The following is an 18,246-nucleotide window of genomic DNA, read 5'->3' on the forward strand; positions in this document are numbered from 1 at the left end:
GCTTCCCCGACTGTCCTCAATACCCTCACCTGGTTGAGGTGACGTCACTCTTCCCACACTTCTTTGAGAAGAAAAACACTCGCTCGGCCATCTTTTCTTTGCAGACAGTTTGGTGATATCGGATCAGTAATCTTGGCCATCCTGGGCCATCCTTATATTTTTTCTGTTATTTGTGTCGTTTCTGGAAATGAATTCGGGAACTCCGTACATTGGCACAAAAATAAGCCTAATTTCTAAGTCAGAAATTAAATATGAGGGTATCTTATACGCCATTGATACCAAAAATGCCACAGTGACGTTAGCAAACGGTTCGTTGCTCTTCCTTGCTTTTTGCTTACAAATATTTGGAATTCGTCCACAGAAGTGATATTTAATTGCAGTGTTTTTCTCCTTCTTTGCAGTACGCTCATTTGGCACAGAAGATAGAGAAGTGGAGAAATATATCCCTCCAAGAGACGAACAATTCGAGTTTATTGTTTTTCGAGGACAGGACATCAAGGACTTGCATGTTTGCGAAGTTCCTCAGCAACAGTCTGCAGCACATGCAAAATCACAGTTACCTCAGGACCCAGCTATTGTTCAGGTATAACTCTTTATATACGATAAATAGTCGAGTACAGGAAGAGATGGGTAACATAAACTGTATTGCAATCGTACAGTACAGTGACACAATTCGTCTAGTTCCGGCTTGTAAACATCAAAACGAAAATAAATAAATAAATAACATTTGAGGTTTATTTAATTTTGTCGCCTTTTAAAGCCTTTGGGTTGTCAGTAGTATTTGCCCTTTCGAAGGGCTTAAGAAACGTTGCTTTGACAGGCTTATATCGTCATGTACTTCACAGTCGAGTGAACTAAACGAGCTGTAAGCTTACCACCTTTCAGCAAAAAGTATTGTGCTAATTTTAAGATGCATTCTGATGATAAAGTCACCCCCTTGTAGTTTTCTTTGCCTTTGAATTTTTAAGGCTGCACCTCATCAAAGTTCAGGATGTGCCTCTAATAATAATAAAAAATCCAAAAGGTGGTTTGTCATAAATTATATTAATTTTGTACCAGAAAGTGAAAATGATTTATTTTTTGTGCCTGAAATTTTCCAAGGGTATAAAAATGAAACACCAGTGTGTGTAAGCTGTAAGTTAAATTCTGCTATTGTTACTGTGCTATTTTCAAGGGAACTGTAACTGTAAATAGAATGTCAAATACTTTGAACTCTGCTGCCCAAATAAATAGGCTGATTTAGCAACAGAATGGGAACATCATTTGACAACGGCACATGCATCAGGAATACCCATATATAGTGTGTGTGCGGACACGTGACCCTTGATTTACCGTCCGCCATGTTGGAGGACCACTTTGATGGGTTTTCCCTGTGTTTGCCATTCAGAGTGCGGGCATCGCAAGTGCTTTCAAGATATACCTCGCATTTTCCTTTCCTTCCTTGTGAATTAAAATCGGAAAGGTAGCTAATTTACAGTGCCCTTTGGTCATTTAAGGTATATTTCAACCACAAAGCCCCTTTATATCGATTTTTTGAGCCCTATTTTTTTCAATTTCTAAAACCGATTATTCCGCTCACTTTGTTTTGTCGGCCCGATTACTTTTAAATTTGAAAACATGATCCCGGTGTTGAAAATCGGTGAAACTAATAAAAATTGGTTTTAGTGCAACAGTTTCTTATAAATTGGGATCATTTTCATTTTCGACATGACTACAAGTGAAGAAATCATGACAAAAAATTGTAAAATCTACCAGTCTCACGGCGTATCTCTGCGCGATTGGTCTCGGTTCATTGATTGCACGCTACAATTTGTCTGCCTGAATTTTTTTATTCAAATTTAAATGGTTTCTATGAGAAAAATTGCCTTGATCCACGCGCGTTTCAGTGCAAGCAGCCTTCGAACGATCAAACTAGAGTGTGAATTGGTCTTGTTGATATAATGCCGTCGTTTTGTTTAATTGTTGGTTGTGGGAACAAAAGCGACAAGTGTCCGAATGTAGCGTTTTGCCGTGTTCCGAAAGTTTTAACAAACCAAGGAGAACAAACGGAAAGATTGTCATCAGAGAGACGTACTCTTTGGTTAGCGGCAATCAGCAGAGATGACTTGACAGAAAAGATTTTAGAAAACGACAGAGTTTGTGGGAAACATTTTATCAGTGGCAGAGCAGCCCAACTTTGGGATAGATTCAATCCCGATTGGATCCCAACTGTGCACCTTGGTCACGAGAAAAAATCAATCGACGAAACAGCAAAATCACAAGCTAATCTGGAGCGTAGTGCCAGAATCAAGGAGCGCAGAAAACGTAAAGCCGAAAGAGAAGGAAAGGAAAAAGTGAAAGTTATGAAACTGGAGGAGGCTAGCGAGCCAGTTGAAGCGTTAATTGATGACATCGAAGATGTTACAGCTGATATGAGAGAGTTAAAATTAAAACATGTTGCCACAAATACAGACGAATCTGCCTGTCTAGCTGGTCGGCAGGGGGTGCCAGGACAAGTTTACGACGAAGAGTATTTTTGTAATGATGATGACAAGGTCAGATTTTACACTGGATTGCCTTCATACGAGATTTTGATAAAAACATTTTCCTTTATTGCTCCTCACGCAACTAGGCAATTCTCCCGTGCTCGCTTAAGCAAGTTTCAAGAATTTATTATGGTCCTTATGAAATTACGGCTAAACGTACCTCACCAGGATCTCGCCTGTCGGTTTGGTGTATCTCGATTTGTTGTTTCAAGAGTCTTCAATTCATGGATCGAGGTAATGGATATTCGCTTGTCTCCTTTGATAGTGTGGCCTGAGCGCAAAGACCTTCAGAAAACCATGCCGAAATGTTTCATAGATGCATTTGGCCTAAAAACAACTGTGATTATCGACTGTTTTGAGATTTTCATTGACAGGCCTACCAATTTGCTGGCAAGGGCACAAACATTTTCTAATTATAAGCACCACAACACCGTTAAGGTGCTCATTGGCATTACCCCCCAAGGATCAATTTCATTTGTCAGTAAAGCATGGGGTGGTAGGGCATCAGATAAGTTTGTAACTGAAAACTCTGGTTTCCTTACAAACTTGTTGCCTGGAGACTTAGTTCTTGCAGACAGAGGGTTCACTGTCCATGAAAGCGTATGGTACTACCAGGCAAGCTTAAATATCCCTGCTTTTACCAAAGGGAAAAGTCAGTTAGATCCAATCGATGTGGAGAAGACAAGAAAAATTGCAAACGTACGAATACACGTGGAAAGGGTGATTGGAGTTTTGAGACAAAAATACACTATTTTGCAAAGTACATTACCTACAGATTACCTCACATGCAGGAAAAAAGAAGAGAAGGAAACCCCTTTGATTGATAGAATCATCAGGGTATGTTCTGCATTAGTGAATCTGTGCCCTCCAATCATACCATTTGACTAAAACTCACTCTTTGTAAGTGAACTAAACATGGCTTTGCATTTCAATTTGGTACACCTATTGAAAAAATAATTGATAATGCTCATAATTCTAGGGTCATAACATTAATGCAATGCTATAATGTCCTGATTGACATTGTCCCTTATTTTATCAGATATCAGAAATATTGCTGTAAGGTATTTTAAACATCTTCTAATTTCAACAAACTTAGATTCATGTTGAAAATTTTAAAACTCTCAAGATCACTGTGAACATTGCCACGTTTGACATAAGAGTCAAACTCTTTCGCATCAATGCAGTAGGGACACTTAACTTCACCCAACCCAAGGCCACAACAGTCATAGGAACAAATGAAATCGGGAGTGGCATGCAAAAATGGGTAATCTTTGTTTATGAATGTACCACACTTGACTGCTTTAAAGTTGTTATGTTTTGCCTTCATCTGCTTTTCATATTCAGCGATTGCCACTGTTGCCAACTCTTCATGTTTGCAGCCATGCCTTGTAGCTGCAGAAGGGAAGTTAAACACGTCGCGATAACAAATTGTTTTGATAAGAGATTGTGATGGCTGTGCAGGATCAGTGTGACATGCTGCATGCCATTGAGATGCACCAATTCGTCCAGCCCTGTGATGGTAGAAAGCACTGCTTTTTGCTTGGTTTATGGTTTCTTTGTCAATCATTTCTATTCGCTCATTTGTGAGGCTTTATATTTCAACTTTGTAGCACTGTTCTAGTAGCTCAGTATAATTAAGGTTTATGTATTTCTCATCAAATAAATCTCGGATAGATGGTATCCCTCTCGTTTTGAAATAAATTCATCTGCATATGTTTCTACTAAACTTAGACAAACAGGTTTGACTTTGCATTCATTGAGAGAACTGTACAACTGTTCAAGTTCATCCTTAGTTGGTTGCTGCACTGACCCCTGTACTGTAGGTGATTCTTTTATCCCTGTAGAGGATTGATCACTGTTATCATTCTTGCCGCACAAACTAAGATCGTTTAAAGACTTCTCCAGGCTGCCTTCAGTTTTCTTGCTGAGGAAAAGTTGATGTCATTAACTCTGGCGTAATCAGCCTTTTCAACATAACTTGGCAAAATCCAGCCACACTTAACCTGCGTACACGCTAATCTTCTGTTTTGTCTGGTGACAACTTCAAGATAGAATAGTACACTTGCTATATGTGAGCAACACTCACCCAGGCCAGCCATACACCCTGCACAATGTGCTGACATCACAGTACCTTATTCGTTTGTTATAATCCACAATTGCACTAGTGGTTCATTCAGTCTCTGCGAATGTCTTACTTTGGCCAACACCACAAACCTCTTGTTAATCATACATCCAAGGACACTGGAAATGAAGCCACTAACCATCTGGTTGTAAGCTTGAAGGCTTCTGTAAGCTTTAAATTGTGCGTTGGAATAAATCTAGTATCGAGCACAAGATACGAAAGTAAGTTTTAAATCCATGGATTCAACTGGTGGAAGGCATTTCTCGCTCAACGTTTTAGCTGGGATGAGAAACGGATCTATACCAATCTCAGAAATTTTATCGAGATACCTATATTTTACCTTGCCTTCAAGATTTTCGCTATAATTTGAGAGCATCAGAGGCTCAACCCCTGTTGTTTCAGTCGCCATTTTGATTACGTAAGTCCTCCAACATGGCCGCCAGTAATTTTGTGACGTCATCCGCACACACACTATAGTCAAAATTGAATCACATTCAGACTTCCGCACGCTCTCGCATCCTCGAATGACGTTCCCGTTCTGTTGCTAAATCAGCCTATTGTCAGATTTAATCCAACCTCATCAAGACAAAGTTGAATTTGAAACAAATATTCCTAGCATTTATACGAGTTACTGGCATTACTTTAGATTGATTTATTTGAGCCAGCCTTTGGTATCTCTGGTTGTAGCTGTTGTAGCAACCTTATACTTAAATAAAAACAAAGGTTTTTGGCTAGCAACTTCCTTCTTTGAATTACAAAGCTCATCTTCTTTATTTGACTGGCATTGCTCCAGTGTTCCTTTGAAAATCCTCCTTGTGTTGGCCTATTGCATTTCATTTTTGAATGCCTAAACTTAAATGATTCTGTTCTGGTTGTAAATGTTTAGTACAATTGCAAAAGAAAGGCTATCAGAATTGCAAAATTTTGACAGAAAGCTAAAGAATGTAAATGAAAAAAACAGCATAGGGTGGATTTTGCCTAATTTATCTGTGAACAATGCTTTAAACATACCCTCAAGATTGTTGCACGATTTTAACATTGGCAACACCAGAACATATTTCTCTGGCAATATTGCCAAATAGCACACGTAGCAACTAATTTGACCTACGGTGTAATTGCTTTCTCTGCTTCCAGCTTGAAGGAAGTTCTTATCTTTTTGATTCACGTAGAATTCAACTTGAACTTTCAAATTTTTGAAAATTTTGAGTATGTTTTACACATATACTTCTGACCTAAAATAATTCATAATCAAGAGAGACGTTTCGTTTTAAAAGGTCTTCTCGCAATATTTGGATTGTTATCTTTCTCTTGATAATGGCATCATCACGTTGATATCCTTTTAACAGGGCTTCTGATAATTGGCGGGAAAAAAAGTCAAATTTCGCCGGATTTTTGGAGACAAATTCGCGGAGAAAACTGCAGATTTCGCGGGAATTTCGCAAAAATTTTCGGGGCAAATTTCGCCGAAAAACAAAGAAGAAAGCCAAGAAGAAAGATTCCAGAAAAAAAAGATATATTGGAAGGATGTCAAATTCAGGGCAAGAAAGAAAACACAAAAGTTCATCCAACACAGTTCTCAAGGCGATTGTACTTGTTTCGAGCTACAAGTAAAACATAAGCTTTACCGAAACGCCCGGCCGGTTAACCTCCTTTTTCAGCTGCAATTTTGAGCCGAACACAGCAACGCAACAAATTTCTTTTCTCTCCTTAGTCTCTGGTGTTGCTTTGCAGTGTATAAGGCAAGATTGTTCATGATCGAAGGTTCAAATCCATTTGTGAAGTCAAAACATTGTTGTGTCTTAGATCGTGTCCTGCACGTACGATTAAAACATGTGCCTGTGTTGTAGGTTAAAATGAATCCAGGTTAAAATGATTTCAACCTAGGTTGATTTGTATTTTCCTTTGTTAAAGTTGGGTAATTTACATCTGAAACAAAGGAAAATACAAATCAACCCAGGTTGAGATCATTTTAACCTGGGATTCATTTTAACCTACAACACCTGCATTACTACAGACAGCAGTTTCCTTTCCCACTCCGTATAGTTTCACCGAAAAGTCTTCTCATTTTATTGTGCCCAGTTTTTCGCAACATTAATCTGAGAATGCCTGGTAGTTATGGTATGTTATGTTTACTCGTGGCAGTGACGAAATTTCAAAATATGTTTGCATTTATGGAAAGGAAACAGCCCCAGTAGCCAAGATAAGTTTCAAATATGTTGTACCGACATGTATTTGGTAGGATTTTAAACGAATTTCGCGGTATTACGAGTTTTTTTGTGAATTTCGCGGGATTCCGCGGATATACCTGAATTTCGCGGCTCCGCGACCGCGCGAAATATCAGAAGCCCTGTTTTAATAAAATAATTCATCCACCTAAATTTGTTATTATTCTTTTGCCAGACTGGGCTTCCAAATAGTGGCTATTCTCATTTTCACACACCTGTATCATATCCTCAAGTACCCAGCTATGGTCCGTTTGGTGGTCTGCCATCTTATGGTGGCTATCCTCCGGGAATGGCACACAGGCCCATGCCTGGGAGTATGCAACATCACATGGGCATGATGCCACCTGGGCCAATGATGCCCCCGCGGATAGGAACGCCACCCACAGTCCCATCTATGCCCATGGGCAGGAGTCACACACCATCTCCTGAACCTGTGTTGCCTGTAGCGTCTAGTGCTGGAGATGTAAAGGAAGGTGAAGCTGAAACCAAACGTACAAACGTGCAACAGAGAACTCAGACTGTTCCCAAACAGGGAACTCAGACTGTTTCCACAAAAAAGAAACCATCCTCGCGTCCTTCATCAAGAAGAAATTCTGAGGACAAGACAGAGCAGCCACCACGTGAAAAGAAAAAGGAAGAGGTGAAGGTTGACAAAGAGACTGCTAACAAGGAAACTACTAATAAGGAAACTCCTAGAGGAAACCAAACTCCAGAGCCACAGAGGCAGAGGCAAGGTACAGAACAAGCATTGAATCAATCTGTCTAGTATAATAGTATAATGGTAAAACTCCAGAAGAGTCTTTTGCATTGTTTTGATGGAAACAAGCAGAAGTCTTGAGTAGTTTGTACATCACCTTTGATTGCCATTCTGTTAAGACATAGTTCATGGTGACCAACAGTAGCCCTTGCATGGTACCCAAATGGGCAATCGTAAGACAGATATTACACGTATATAACACAGGTTAACAAAAAAATTGGTTCTTCATTTCTGATGTTTGTTGTATCCTTTAAATTTATTGAATATTCATTTCAGTACAGTGGTGTGACCAGTTTTGCTCATCCTGAATGGTACATAATTATACTGTACTCCTGCTATGATAAGCAGCAGCTGTCTTTAATCACTCTGCCCCTTGCAATAGAGTTTTGTTTGAAAATTTTGTAAGTTGGAATAACTTATGTTATTTTTAACTGTTGCTGTCTTTAACAATTCATTTTGTTGTAATCCCACAAAAGTTCTAGTTGCATAAAATTTAAAGTCGGGCGTAACTGCTACAGTACCGCCTGAAACTATTGACCCATCGGGACTAGGGCATACCTCGTCTTTACCGCGGGTAGTGGCCGCGCGTCCACCTAGGTGAAAACACGGTCGTTCCGCGGTGAAGACGAGGTACAGCGTGCCGCGGGAAAGAACAATGGGGACTGGTTGCATTTCTAAAATAAGCGTTAGCGTGAGTGAAGACATTTATACTGCAAGTGTTCGAGGTGCGAAGAATCGGTGCTTAATCGAAGGAGTAATTTGAAGTCAAAATGGCGTTGGGTAGTTCGCGTAATAATTCAAATATTGAAATCCTGAATCTTTGCCCAGGCAAATGTCTGTATTCCGTCTTTTCAGAGATAATAAAAGTAACTAACAATCCAACACTTGAAAGAAGCTTGTTACATGTATCTCCGAGGGTATGTCAAATACGCAGTGAAATACGTGTACGTTGATTTACCTGCTTTTTAAAACCCTCAGTGTAAGTTTACGAAAGAGAGTTCGCTGAATTGTCATAAAAATCCTTTTTTTTAAATTTAGTTTTCTTAACTTGTTCATTTCGATACAAGCGACGGGGCAAACGTCTAAATTAACCGTAATTTGCATAGGAGCAAGTTTGACATTTGTTTTGCACTCGTGGGAACCGCTGCTTCTGATTCGTCAGCTTTTTTTGTACGTGTCCGACCAAACAGCTGCTTAAAATATCTCCTGAATTTTAGAGCAAGCTTGTGTTCTAAAAAATCGGATATTGAGAGGGAATATTATTCTTGTTGCAGTGCCAAGTTCATTTTAAAAGAAAGAGGTTTAAAATAGACTGTAGACACAAGCGACAAAATTTGCGAAGTCGACACAAGGGTTTCAAGTTACAATAACATCGTCATGCGCGAACATATGTTTTATAATCCGTAAATTTCGTGGGTCAGTTTTGTTTTCTTTTGCTTCTCCTAACTTAATATTGAAATAACTTGGCAAAAAATACAAAGTAAACAGCGGACTAACATTCTGGAACACTGCCGTGTTGCATCAAACAGCTTGTCACGTCAGGAGTCCGAGTGACAATGACCGACAATGTGTTGGAATTATTGCAATTATTCGGGCGCTGAGCGACACAAAACATGCTGAAATATTATTTGTTTTCAATTTATAAATGATTGTAAGAGGTCTGGCAAACGGAACTCCACAGACTGTGTCGAAAATTCAAGTTTGCTTGTTTTTTCTTGAGCAAATCTGCACACTCCGAAGCGTCGATAGTGAATATTGCGTGAGATATTAAATCAGAATCTTCCTCAAAGGATTTTTCAAATGTGTTCGAATACTCGAAAACGGATTCTCATTTTCTTCAAATGGTTCAAGCCTTCAAGGGCCGAGAATCGTTTGTGTATCGCCCATGATTGTCCTCCGTAGTTAACGTTCTTCGGTGCGATTTTGCCATTAGAAGCTGACGAACCAAAACAGAAAGCAAAGGAGACAAAAGCGTATTCAAACTCTACCACGTCTTTTCTTTACCGAGGTTTTACCTAGGTGAACTTTCCCGCGGCAACTTTGGAGCCATACCGCAACCGAACCGAGGAAAAAAAACGTCCTACTGCGGAAATACCGAGGGAAACCCGCGAGTAGGTCCTGCGGCAACGACGCGGCAAATGGGTCTATAGTTCTAGGCACTACTGTAACTGCCACCAGACCTTCATCCCAGTCACATTCAGCATTTTAACGTGTGACGATAGCATTTATGACCACTGTTAAGTTTTACGCAACTCGTCCCTGGAGTTAACATTTTGCTGCATGTACATCTTAGTTTGTTAATGAGGTTTTCAGTGCAGTTTTTGTTTGCGTTTACAAGGTGGAAATCGTCGTACTCAAGGAAGAAGAGGAAATTCAAGCACAAGAGGCTCTAAACCAGTATCAACTGGTGGTCCTGTTAAGTTTGAGGGAGAGTTTGACTTTGAGAGCTCAAATGCCAAGTTTAATAAAGAAGAGATTGAAGAGGAACTACAGCAGAAACTCCATGAAAATCTCAGGATTACAGATGAGGTAAACATTCACTTTGCTCTGTAAGATCATGCTGGAAGCTTAAGTTGTTTTGTGGTTTTTTAAACACACCTGTAGGTCAGTGGTTTGAAACTTTGCACTGCTATTACTGGTTGTAGTTCTAACTGCAAGGCTCTGTTCATACAACAGTGCTTGCCTGGTGGCCAGTCATGGTTAAAACAGCTAGCTATCGCTCTGAAGGAAGGACAGTCTTGGCTTGCATCCATCCTCCCCCGTGTTTAGAACTTTTGTAGTTTTGGACAAAATCCTTGTTACAAAATATGTTTCCCTTTAAAACTGCGAGCCATTTTTGTAAAATGTTAAATATGTTAGTCAGTTTTGTGAAATGTTAATGATAACACCGATAACACTATAAGAGAGAGACACTAGTGGAGGTATACCAGGGCTGTGGTTATTTTTTTTTTGGACATCAGATTTGGACTTTGGTGGTTAGCCTGACCTCTGCTGTGCTCTTTCCTTCAACAAGAAACTTTGCTACATTTTGTGTCTCTTCACGTAGGTCTAAAACTGGGTACTGGCAATGTGCATGCACTGTTGGGTAAACCTATCAGGGACTAGCATACCATCCATGGGGGGGGGGGGGGGGGCAGAGAGTATTGTTACATGTACACCTGGTTGCTTCATGCCACAGAAATTGGGTTAATTAAGCTATGGCTGTACAGCCCGCTTGTGGCTTGCATGCGACTTTACCGTGGCATTATGCAAGAAACACTACAGCTAGTAGAATTTTAAAGAATGTTTTTGGAAGTAAATTCTAATTAATCTATTGCTTTCAGGATGAACATTCACTCAACAGTACATCTGAAGCTGATGTGATCCAAGAGCGACCTCAGAGCCCCGTCAGTTATTATGACAGCTCAAAATCCTTTTTTGACAGTATCTCTTGTGAGGCGATCGATAGAGACAAAAATAGAAGGTAACACTAAACAAACCCTGTAAAAGAATGGTGTAAATTTTAGTTTTTAAAGCACATCCTGTTTACATGATCAACAGTGAACAAAAGTATTCACTTATCAACTAGTGCAAGCTAAGTTTACAGTGAATACTGTAGAAATCTAAAAAGTAACTGTCTCTTCATCAGTGTATGCTATTGCAAATGTATGCTATTGCTGAAAGCGATTAGCACGACAGTTGTATTTATAAACAGCTACCATAATATCTTGTTTTCAGTCTGCTTTTACTAACACATAACACCATAAAAAGACAATGAACCTGAGACAGTAATGTTCATTGCATCCTTGCAATTCTACTTCTACTTTATATCTCTGTGGGGCCAGAAAAGTTGGTCCTATTGAAAGAATGTTCAGGTATAGGAGTTTGGGCTTAGTAGCTTAGGGAGTTGCATTACTGGTGCAGATTCAGCTTTAAATGCTGTTGTTATCTGGTATAAAACTATCATTATAGACTCTTTATGGTGTCTGTTTTTGCTTGCTTGTCGATGTTGCTTATCTGTCTTTCTGTCCAAGCTTTCAAAGGGCCCAGGTTACAGCTGTGCATTTACATTTTGCATCAATGGAAGCCTAGACAGAGTAGCTCAGTTTTGTAACTATACTGTAATAGCTACTAATAGCTCTTAGAACTATTATTTTTTGTGTAGTGCACAAGAATCACTAGTAAGTATCTTTACCTATTGATGGCCAGGATAGTCATAAAAATTAATCATTTCAACTTGAATCAAAGGCTCCTGTGAGCCAACTCGTGAATGCAGATGACACATAGTAATTGCAATTTAGACGGCTACGGAAACTTCCTCAAAAGCTAAAAGAAATTATATCTTTGCCCGATTATGTAACGAAAAATGACCATTCTTGTACTATTAAAATGATTGTCAAATTATTCTGTACAGATTGAATAAGCCGATTATTCTGATGCGCCGATTAAAAAATATCACGTGTTTTTTTTATTCAAAGTTTATAGGAGCACGCCATGTGCAGCTACGTCATGCAAATTCGTGTGATAGTCCGCGGCTACTGGATTTCGCGATCGGGCTAGTGGATTCTAACCATCACTTGCCCGATGGGCAAGTGAAGTTTTTTTGGGAATTAAAATTACAAAATTACTGTAGGGCAAGCCGATCTCACAAAGGGAAATATGTTCAACAAAGTATCGCATTACGATTCATGCCCGACATAAATGCGTGAAATTTTTCCTTTGGAGTTCAGTCCACGCAATCCTCAAGTAAAAATAATGAACTATGACAAGCTCTTGCTAAATAAGAATTATTTATCGACCGCGTCCTTTTGCTTTCCCATAAATTACCAGTTGTAAATTTCGAAAATGAAACATTTTTTCCCTTTGAAACCTCTATGAAAGCTGACAAGATCTTAAAAGTGTTCATTTCACCAGAAATTTGCATAATTTTGTTTACGACGTCAATGATGCGTGACATGGCACGTTCCGCTTTCGCGTGAAAACTGACAAATTAAATTATTTTTTAATTAAATTATTTTTAAATTAAATTATTTTTAATTCTTGAAAGAAACCGCACTTCGTAGAAAAAAACGAAAAAATCCTATAACTTTGCTCAGATTCAACGAAAAATCCCCATTCTTACACTAAAATGATTGTCAAGTTATTCTCTACAGAATGAATGAGAGAATTCTGACGCGTCGTGAAACAAATTTTCACTTTTTTTTTTTTTCACTAATTGAGTTTACGACCCCGGACTTTCTGAAAAACTGAAAAAACTTGAAACTTTGCTCAGATTGAACGAAAAATCGCCATTCTTGCACTAAATGATCGTCAAATTATTCTCTACATATTGAATAAGAATTTCCTGATGCGCCATGAACAACAAATGTTCGCGTGTTTTTTCCACTAATTGAATTTAAAACTCATTCACTGCGCACGCCCGAAAGTTAACGACAAAACCGACTGATCGACTGATCGACTGATCGACCAAGTCGAGAGTCAGCTATCGCTATAACTCGTTCATTGCGCATGCGCGCATTCACGAGTTAAAAAGTAGGGCTGATTTTTACAAGTTATTCCATTGTTTCAATATATAGATTCATTTGTCTTTCTTCTTTTCAAAATTTAATTTATTTTGTCTCCTTGGTTGTCTAGAAACAATATTTTTTGGTAAAAACAGTCTACTTTTTTTGGTTAAGGTGTGAAAATGTTTAGTAATAAACGAAAAATCCTCAAGATGTATGTCCTTTAATCAGAACAGCATGTGGGCATTTTAAGAGGAATGTTGTTTGTTGAATGCGTTCCCTTTGTCTTTCTAAGGGCACATCCTTCATGGCAGCAGGAACGTAAAGTAAACATGGAGACATTTGGAGTAACTGGAGGCATGAGAAGAGGTGGTCGTGGAAGAGGCAGAGGTCGTGGTGGCTACAGAGGTGGTCGTGGCGGCTTTAGAAGTCAAGGACGTGATGACAACAGCCGAGGTGGACGTGGGGGATATCGTGGGGGTCGTGGAGGCTCGAGAGGTGGCCGCTCAAAGACCTGGGTAGATTACCCTATCAACAGGGATGACAAATTGCCACCAAGAAATCTAGCCAATGGGCCATCTGTGGTAAGATAATGCAGTGGAGCACTTTACAAAAACAACTGCCAAATGTCTCTGCAATGATCAGTGAGCCTTGAACAAACAGGTCCCTGTCAGAATGCTTAAGCCAACATGTATCTGAATTTATCTTTCAATCTCACATTAACACTACCCACCAACTATTATTTTGGTATAAACTATCCTACATTTTAATTCATGCAGATCGTAGTACTTTTCCAACTGTGTACCATGATTGACAGAATCCCATGAAATTAATATTATTGTAAGCCACGCACAGAGCTGTCAAAAATGTTTTTCAGAGTATTTTTTGTGACTTTTAGTAAATCAACCTTTCAGATGTAGCAGGACCGAGGGGTGTGTGTGTGTGTACACACTGTATATATGTGGAGTGGGGGCTTTGTTTTTACAAACCTGACTACCTTTAGTACAGATCATGCTGTTCTTATGCTACATGTAACTAGTTGCATTTACATATGAAACAACGTCCTGGTAACTTAGCACACAGCTGGACCTGTAAAATGGGAAAAAAGGCTGCCTTGATGAAAGAGTATTATTGTTTTAAGAATTAATAAGCCGAACAAATTCTTGTCACTTCCTACCACTTATTTCTATTAAGAGACTGAGATGAGTTGTTTTTCCTTTGCAGGCAGGTAATGGTGAAGCAACAGCCAAGGCATGATCTGGAATAACACACTAAGTTTCAAAAATCAACTAGGGTTTTTCTTTTGTTATATTTGGAATTATAGAATATGAAAATAATCTTTTGTGGTCTAACCACGTACAGTATTGTAACTTCTTTCCGATTTGACACCTTAATTGTTATGTGGGATCAATTTTGTAAAAATGTGGTTTGTTGATATGCAATGGCAAAAATTTGCCCATAATCATGTAAATGGCCACAATGTAGTTTTTGTAAATGCTGTATTTCTTAGAAAAGAATATTGTTGAAAGTTCTTCAATCCCTTCCCTAGTGTACAAAAATGCTGTAAAGAGACTAATATTTGGAACTATTTACTATTATGAATGGTTACTGGTCGTCGTCATCGTCTTGTAAATCAGTTCGATGCAGCCTTGGTTTTGCAAAGAAAATCAGCTACAATGATTGGCGTACACTTCTGCACCAGCCAAAACTTGACAACCACTTTTTGGTAAAAATCCGTTCATCTTGGAATTTGTCAGCTGTTTTCTCCATGCACTCAATTTGAAATCTTCAAATTACCTCTCATGAATTACGTTACATCACAGTAAGTTTATTTTGAATAACATTCGATCAAAATTAACTTGTCTCTTCCATGAACCATTTTGCCTGAAAGGTTTTTAAGTGTTTTGTAAGACTTGAGAGTGAAATAGTCAAATTTCGATGGTCAATGAATTAAGCCTGTAATTTAATGTACTCAAGACTGGGTTGTAACAATGATGTATGTAAAGGGTTGTATCGAATCAACTTGTATCTTCTTGTATCAAATCACCTTTTTGACTAGACAAAAATACAACAATTATTGTTGTATTTCCTTAGGATTGCTTCACTCTTGCTAAAATAGCAGGATGTGCGAAAATAACCTGGATAATTTTACACCTGCTTCAAGTTTTGTGATAAGCAGACCAAAAAAGGAAGTTTTGTCTCTAGAGTATTCGCAGTGTGAGTGATTGCACCATCACCATTATTTAAGTGTCTAGACCTGTGAAATAAGATTATGGAATAATTCATGTTTTCACTCCTTAGCTTATTTCCATTTCTGTGCTTTGGTGTAACCATTCTGTTTTGTTAAAAGTTAAAAATCACTCTTTTGAGCGTAGATTCTTTTCTTCACCTCATTTGACTTGAAATACAAATTTGTACTTGGGGTGTTAAATCAAGGGTAAGTGGAAACTGGAGGCCTGTACCATTAAAGTTGTTAAAAAAATTATAGCTGCATTAATTTTGTTTTATTTCCGCTGAGGTCTTTTTTGCCAACTCCAAACAACTTCTGTGGAAGTTAGGGTTTTCAAGTTACATATGTATGGCAATTAGGAATGCTGCTGATCATTTACTTGCAATGGGCTATTTTGGGACTCCCATACAAAAAGTGGCAGGTTGATTGTCCATTCTTGTAGGCTCCAGCGGCTAAGAGGACCAGGCGGCTCTGGGGACGAGAATGGGTGATCGTCAGGAAAGTTTGAAAAGAACACCTGTAAAGTACCATTATTCTGTTTTGTGGGTATGGTCCAAACAAATTTTTTCCCCTAGGAGGTACCAAATCTATTGCCTGTTAGATTTTAGCACCCCAGCATAATCATAACAGCCCTCATAATTGTAATCATTACGCTAGTGGGAACCAAGGCTTAAGCACATAGACTATAGAAAAACTGCTGTCAATTGTTTTTTTCAAAAGCATGAGAAAAGGACGAGTAGAATCGGCTTTATTTTTCATCAAGGAAGTGTCATTTTTATTGTCTGTACCGTATACTCTTGACAGTTATTGTAACAACAGGCCATTTTCATGATGGGGTCATTTGACTACAACTACCAGAATTCATTTCGTTTTCCTTTTCAAATTCAAATTTTGTAATCCCAATGGAGAGCAAAGAACAATAGCTCTAATTAGCATGAGAAAACGAAAAACTGAAGGATTCTGGTAGTTGTAGTCAAATGACGCCATTATGAAAATGTCCTATTGAGATGTGCAGAATGTATGCACAGTAGTACAAAGAGGAACTGTCCATAACTCTTTAAATATATGTATGTAACTTATCTACAAATACTTAATTCAAATCCACCAGGAACCCTCTCAAATTGAATGCTTTACAGCATTAGCAGAAAGCTAGTCATGTAGGGCCAGGTAGAGGCAGTGTACATGTATAATCAACTCAATTGCCAGGTACTGGCCGTTACTGTTACGTTGATTTAAGTTTCACTTACTGGGAAAAACAACTAACCATTTAGCAACCTTATGCCTCACTGGGGGGCACTGAGGCTGAGGGAGTGATTTAATCATGAATATGCACAGGATCGCACGTTGTGATACTGAACTACCAGGGGGGATACTCAGGTATAAACGTGATGGGGGGGGGGGGGGTCCGATGTCTTTTTTTGGGTCTTAAATTTTCAACTCCTGTATTTTTTGGGTCTAAAAAATCTGTGCAAATTTTTTTGGGTTCGAATTTCTGCCAGGCTAACGGTTGCGATATATAAACCACAAGAAAAAATATTTCCTCATTCTGTGTTCCAAGACTAGTCAACCTTGACCATGAAACTTTGTTTCTTTTTCAGCAGAAAGGCAGTATTTATACTGTTCTTAAAATTACATTTTTAGGGTATAAAAGTGATGTGTTTTTTTTTTGGGTCTAAAATTTCCAGTCTTGTAATTTTTTGGGTGCAAAATATTAGGCCCCTTCGGAACCCCCCCCCCCCCCCCCCCCGTCACGTTTATACCCGAGTACCCCCCTGGGACTGAACTTGTTTTCTTTTTTCTGTGTTTGGATGGTTATGTACAGAATGTACATCCATACTCAGTTTGACCAATAAAGTAGTGACTTAAGGACGGTGCCTACTAATACCAAAGTATTTTTGTGCGGCTTATGACTATGCGGGAAAAGCAGATCTCAGCAAGGCCTATTGGAATCCAAAAAGAAAATTGGGGGTAACCATGCATTTTTCAGAGATAATTAAGCAATAATATCTTTAAAAAACGCCAAAATATAAAGCAATGTATGGGATTTTTTCCTAAATTGAAGCTTAATTATCTCTGAAAAACGCATGGTTACCCCCAATTTTCTTTTGAGATACCAAAAGCATTTGGTAAGTTCTGCTTTCTCTGTATAAATTTAAACCGCGCAAAAATATTCTTGTATTAGTAGGCACCACCCATAGGAAACCCGAGTATCTCGCGATGCGCAGAACGTAATTGCGCAGTAACAATAGTAGGCACCGTCCTTAAAAGATAAGTGACTGTCTCTTGGATCAAAATGCTGTTGTGCCACAAACATTGTAGATAATAATACATGTACATGTAGTCTTGTGACAAAGAATTCCATGATTACAGTCTTGTCAGAAATCATGTAATGTACGTGTCTCCTTGGGACATACAGTATCTACATAAATTTGCACTTGGCATGATGTTGAGAATCAAGCAATCTTGTCACAAATGATATCACACCATTGTGTAGCAACTTTTGTCACAATCATGCCTCAAATCATGCCATCTTACAAATGCATGGCACACAACTACATGCCCCTGTCACACAAGAGGTGGTTGTTGCATTGGTGACTGTCCCACTGGTGCTTGTCCCATTGATGGCTGTTGTCCCATAACTGACTGTCCTTGCATTGGAGTTGGCTGTTGTTGTGTTGGGTACGGCATGTGTGACAAGCCCTGCTGTTGAGGAGGCTGTCTGTAAGGATTATATCTTTGAGACTGCTGCTGAGGGGGGTAACCTGGCATCATGTTGCCTGACGGCATTCCACCACTGGTCGGTGGACCATATCCAGGGTGGCTGTGTGATAAAGACTGCTGTTGTTGAGGAATCTGATTATTGAATTTAAGAAATAACAGTCATTATTGATCAATTTTCTCTTA

General features: G+C 38.9%; 3 protein-coding genes across 6 annotated transcripts in view; 2 read left to right on the plus strand and 1 right to left on the minus strand.

The window, feature by feature from the left end:
* Positions 1 to 58: 58 nt before the first annotated feature.
* On the plus strand, positions 59 to 15,597 carry LOC146478054 (protein LSM14 homolog B-like). The gene is made up of 7 exons (XM_085112768.1): positions 59 to 308; positions 402 to 583; positions 7,048 to 7,606; positions 9,968 to 10,158; positions 10,953 to 11,092; positions 13,408 to 13,696; positions 14,337 to 15,597. The coding sequence occupies exons 1-7, from the start codon at positions 188 to 190 to the stop codon at positions 14,367 to 14,369; spliced, it is 1,515 nt and encodes a 504-aa protein (XP_084968894.1). The 5' UTR covers positions 59 to 187; the 3' UTR covers positions 14,370 to 15,597.
* LOC146478055 (uncharacterized) lies at positions 1,844 to 5,129 on the plus strand. Its single transcript, XM_085112769.1, has one exon. The coding sequence runs from the start codon at positions 1,941 to 1,943 to the stop codon at positions 3,411 to 3,413; it is 1,473 nt and encodes a 490-aa protein (XP_084968895.1). The 5' UTR covers positions 1,844 to 1,940; the 3' UTR covers positions 3,414 to 5,129.
* A 2,001-nt stretch (positions 15,598 to 17,598) lies between the features above and the next one.
* LOC146478056 (uncharacterized) overlaps positions 17,599 to 18,246 on the minus strand; it is a 208,781-nt gene continuing 208,133 nt past the window's right edge. For 3 of the 4 annotated variants that reach the window (XM_085112786.1, XM_085112785.1, XM_085112787.1), the window contains one exon: positions 17,609 to 18,195. In XM_085112786.1, coding sequence (XP_084968912.1) covers positions 17,908 to 18,195 — 288 coding nt within the window. In that variant the 3' untranslated portion in view covers positions 17,609 to 17,907. Of the gene's footprint in view, positions 18,196 to 18,246 lie in introns of all 4 variants that reach the window. The other variant, XM_085112788.1, reaches the window with a different exon arrangement.

Source organism: Pavona decussata, unplaced genomic scaffold (genome assembly GCF_977016875.1).
Source record: "Pavona decussata unplaced genomic scaffold, jaPavDecu1.1 SCAFFOLD_67, whole genome shotgun sequence".
NCBI classification, from domain to species: Eukaryota; Metazoa; Cnidaria; class Anthozoa; order Scleractinia; family Agariciidae; genus Pavona; species Pavona decussata.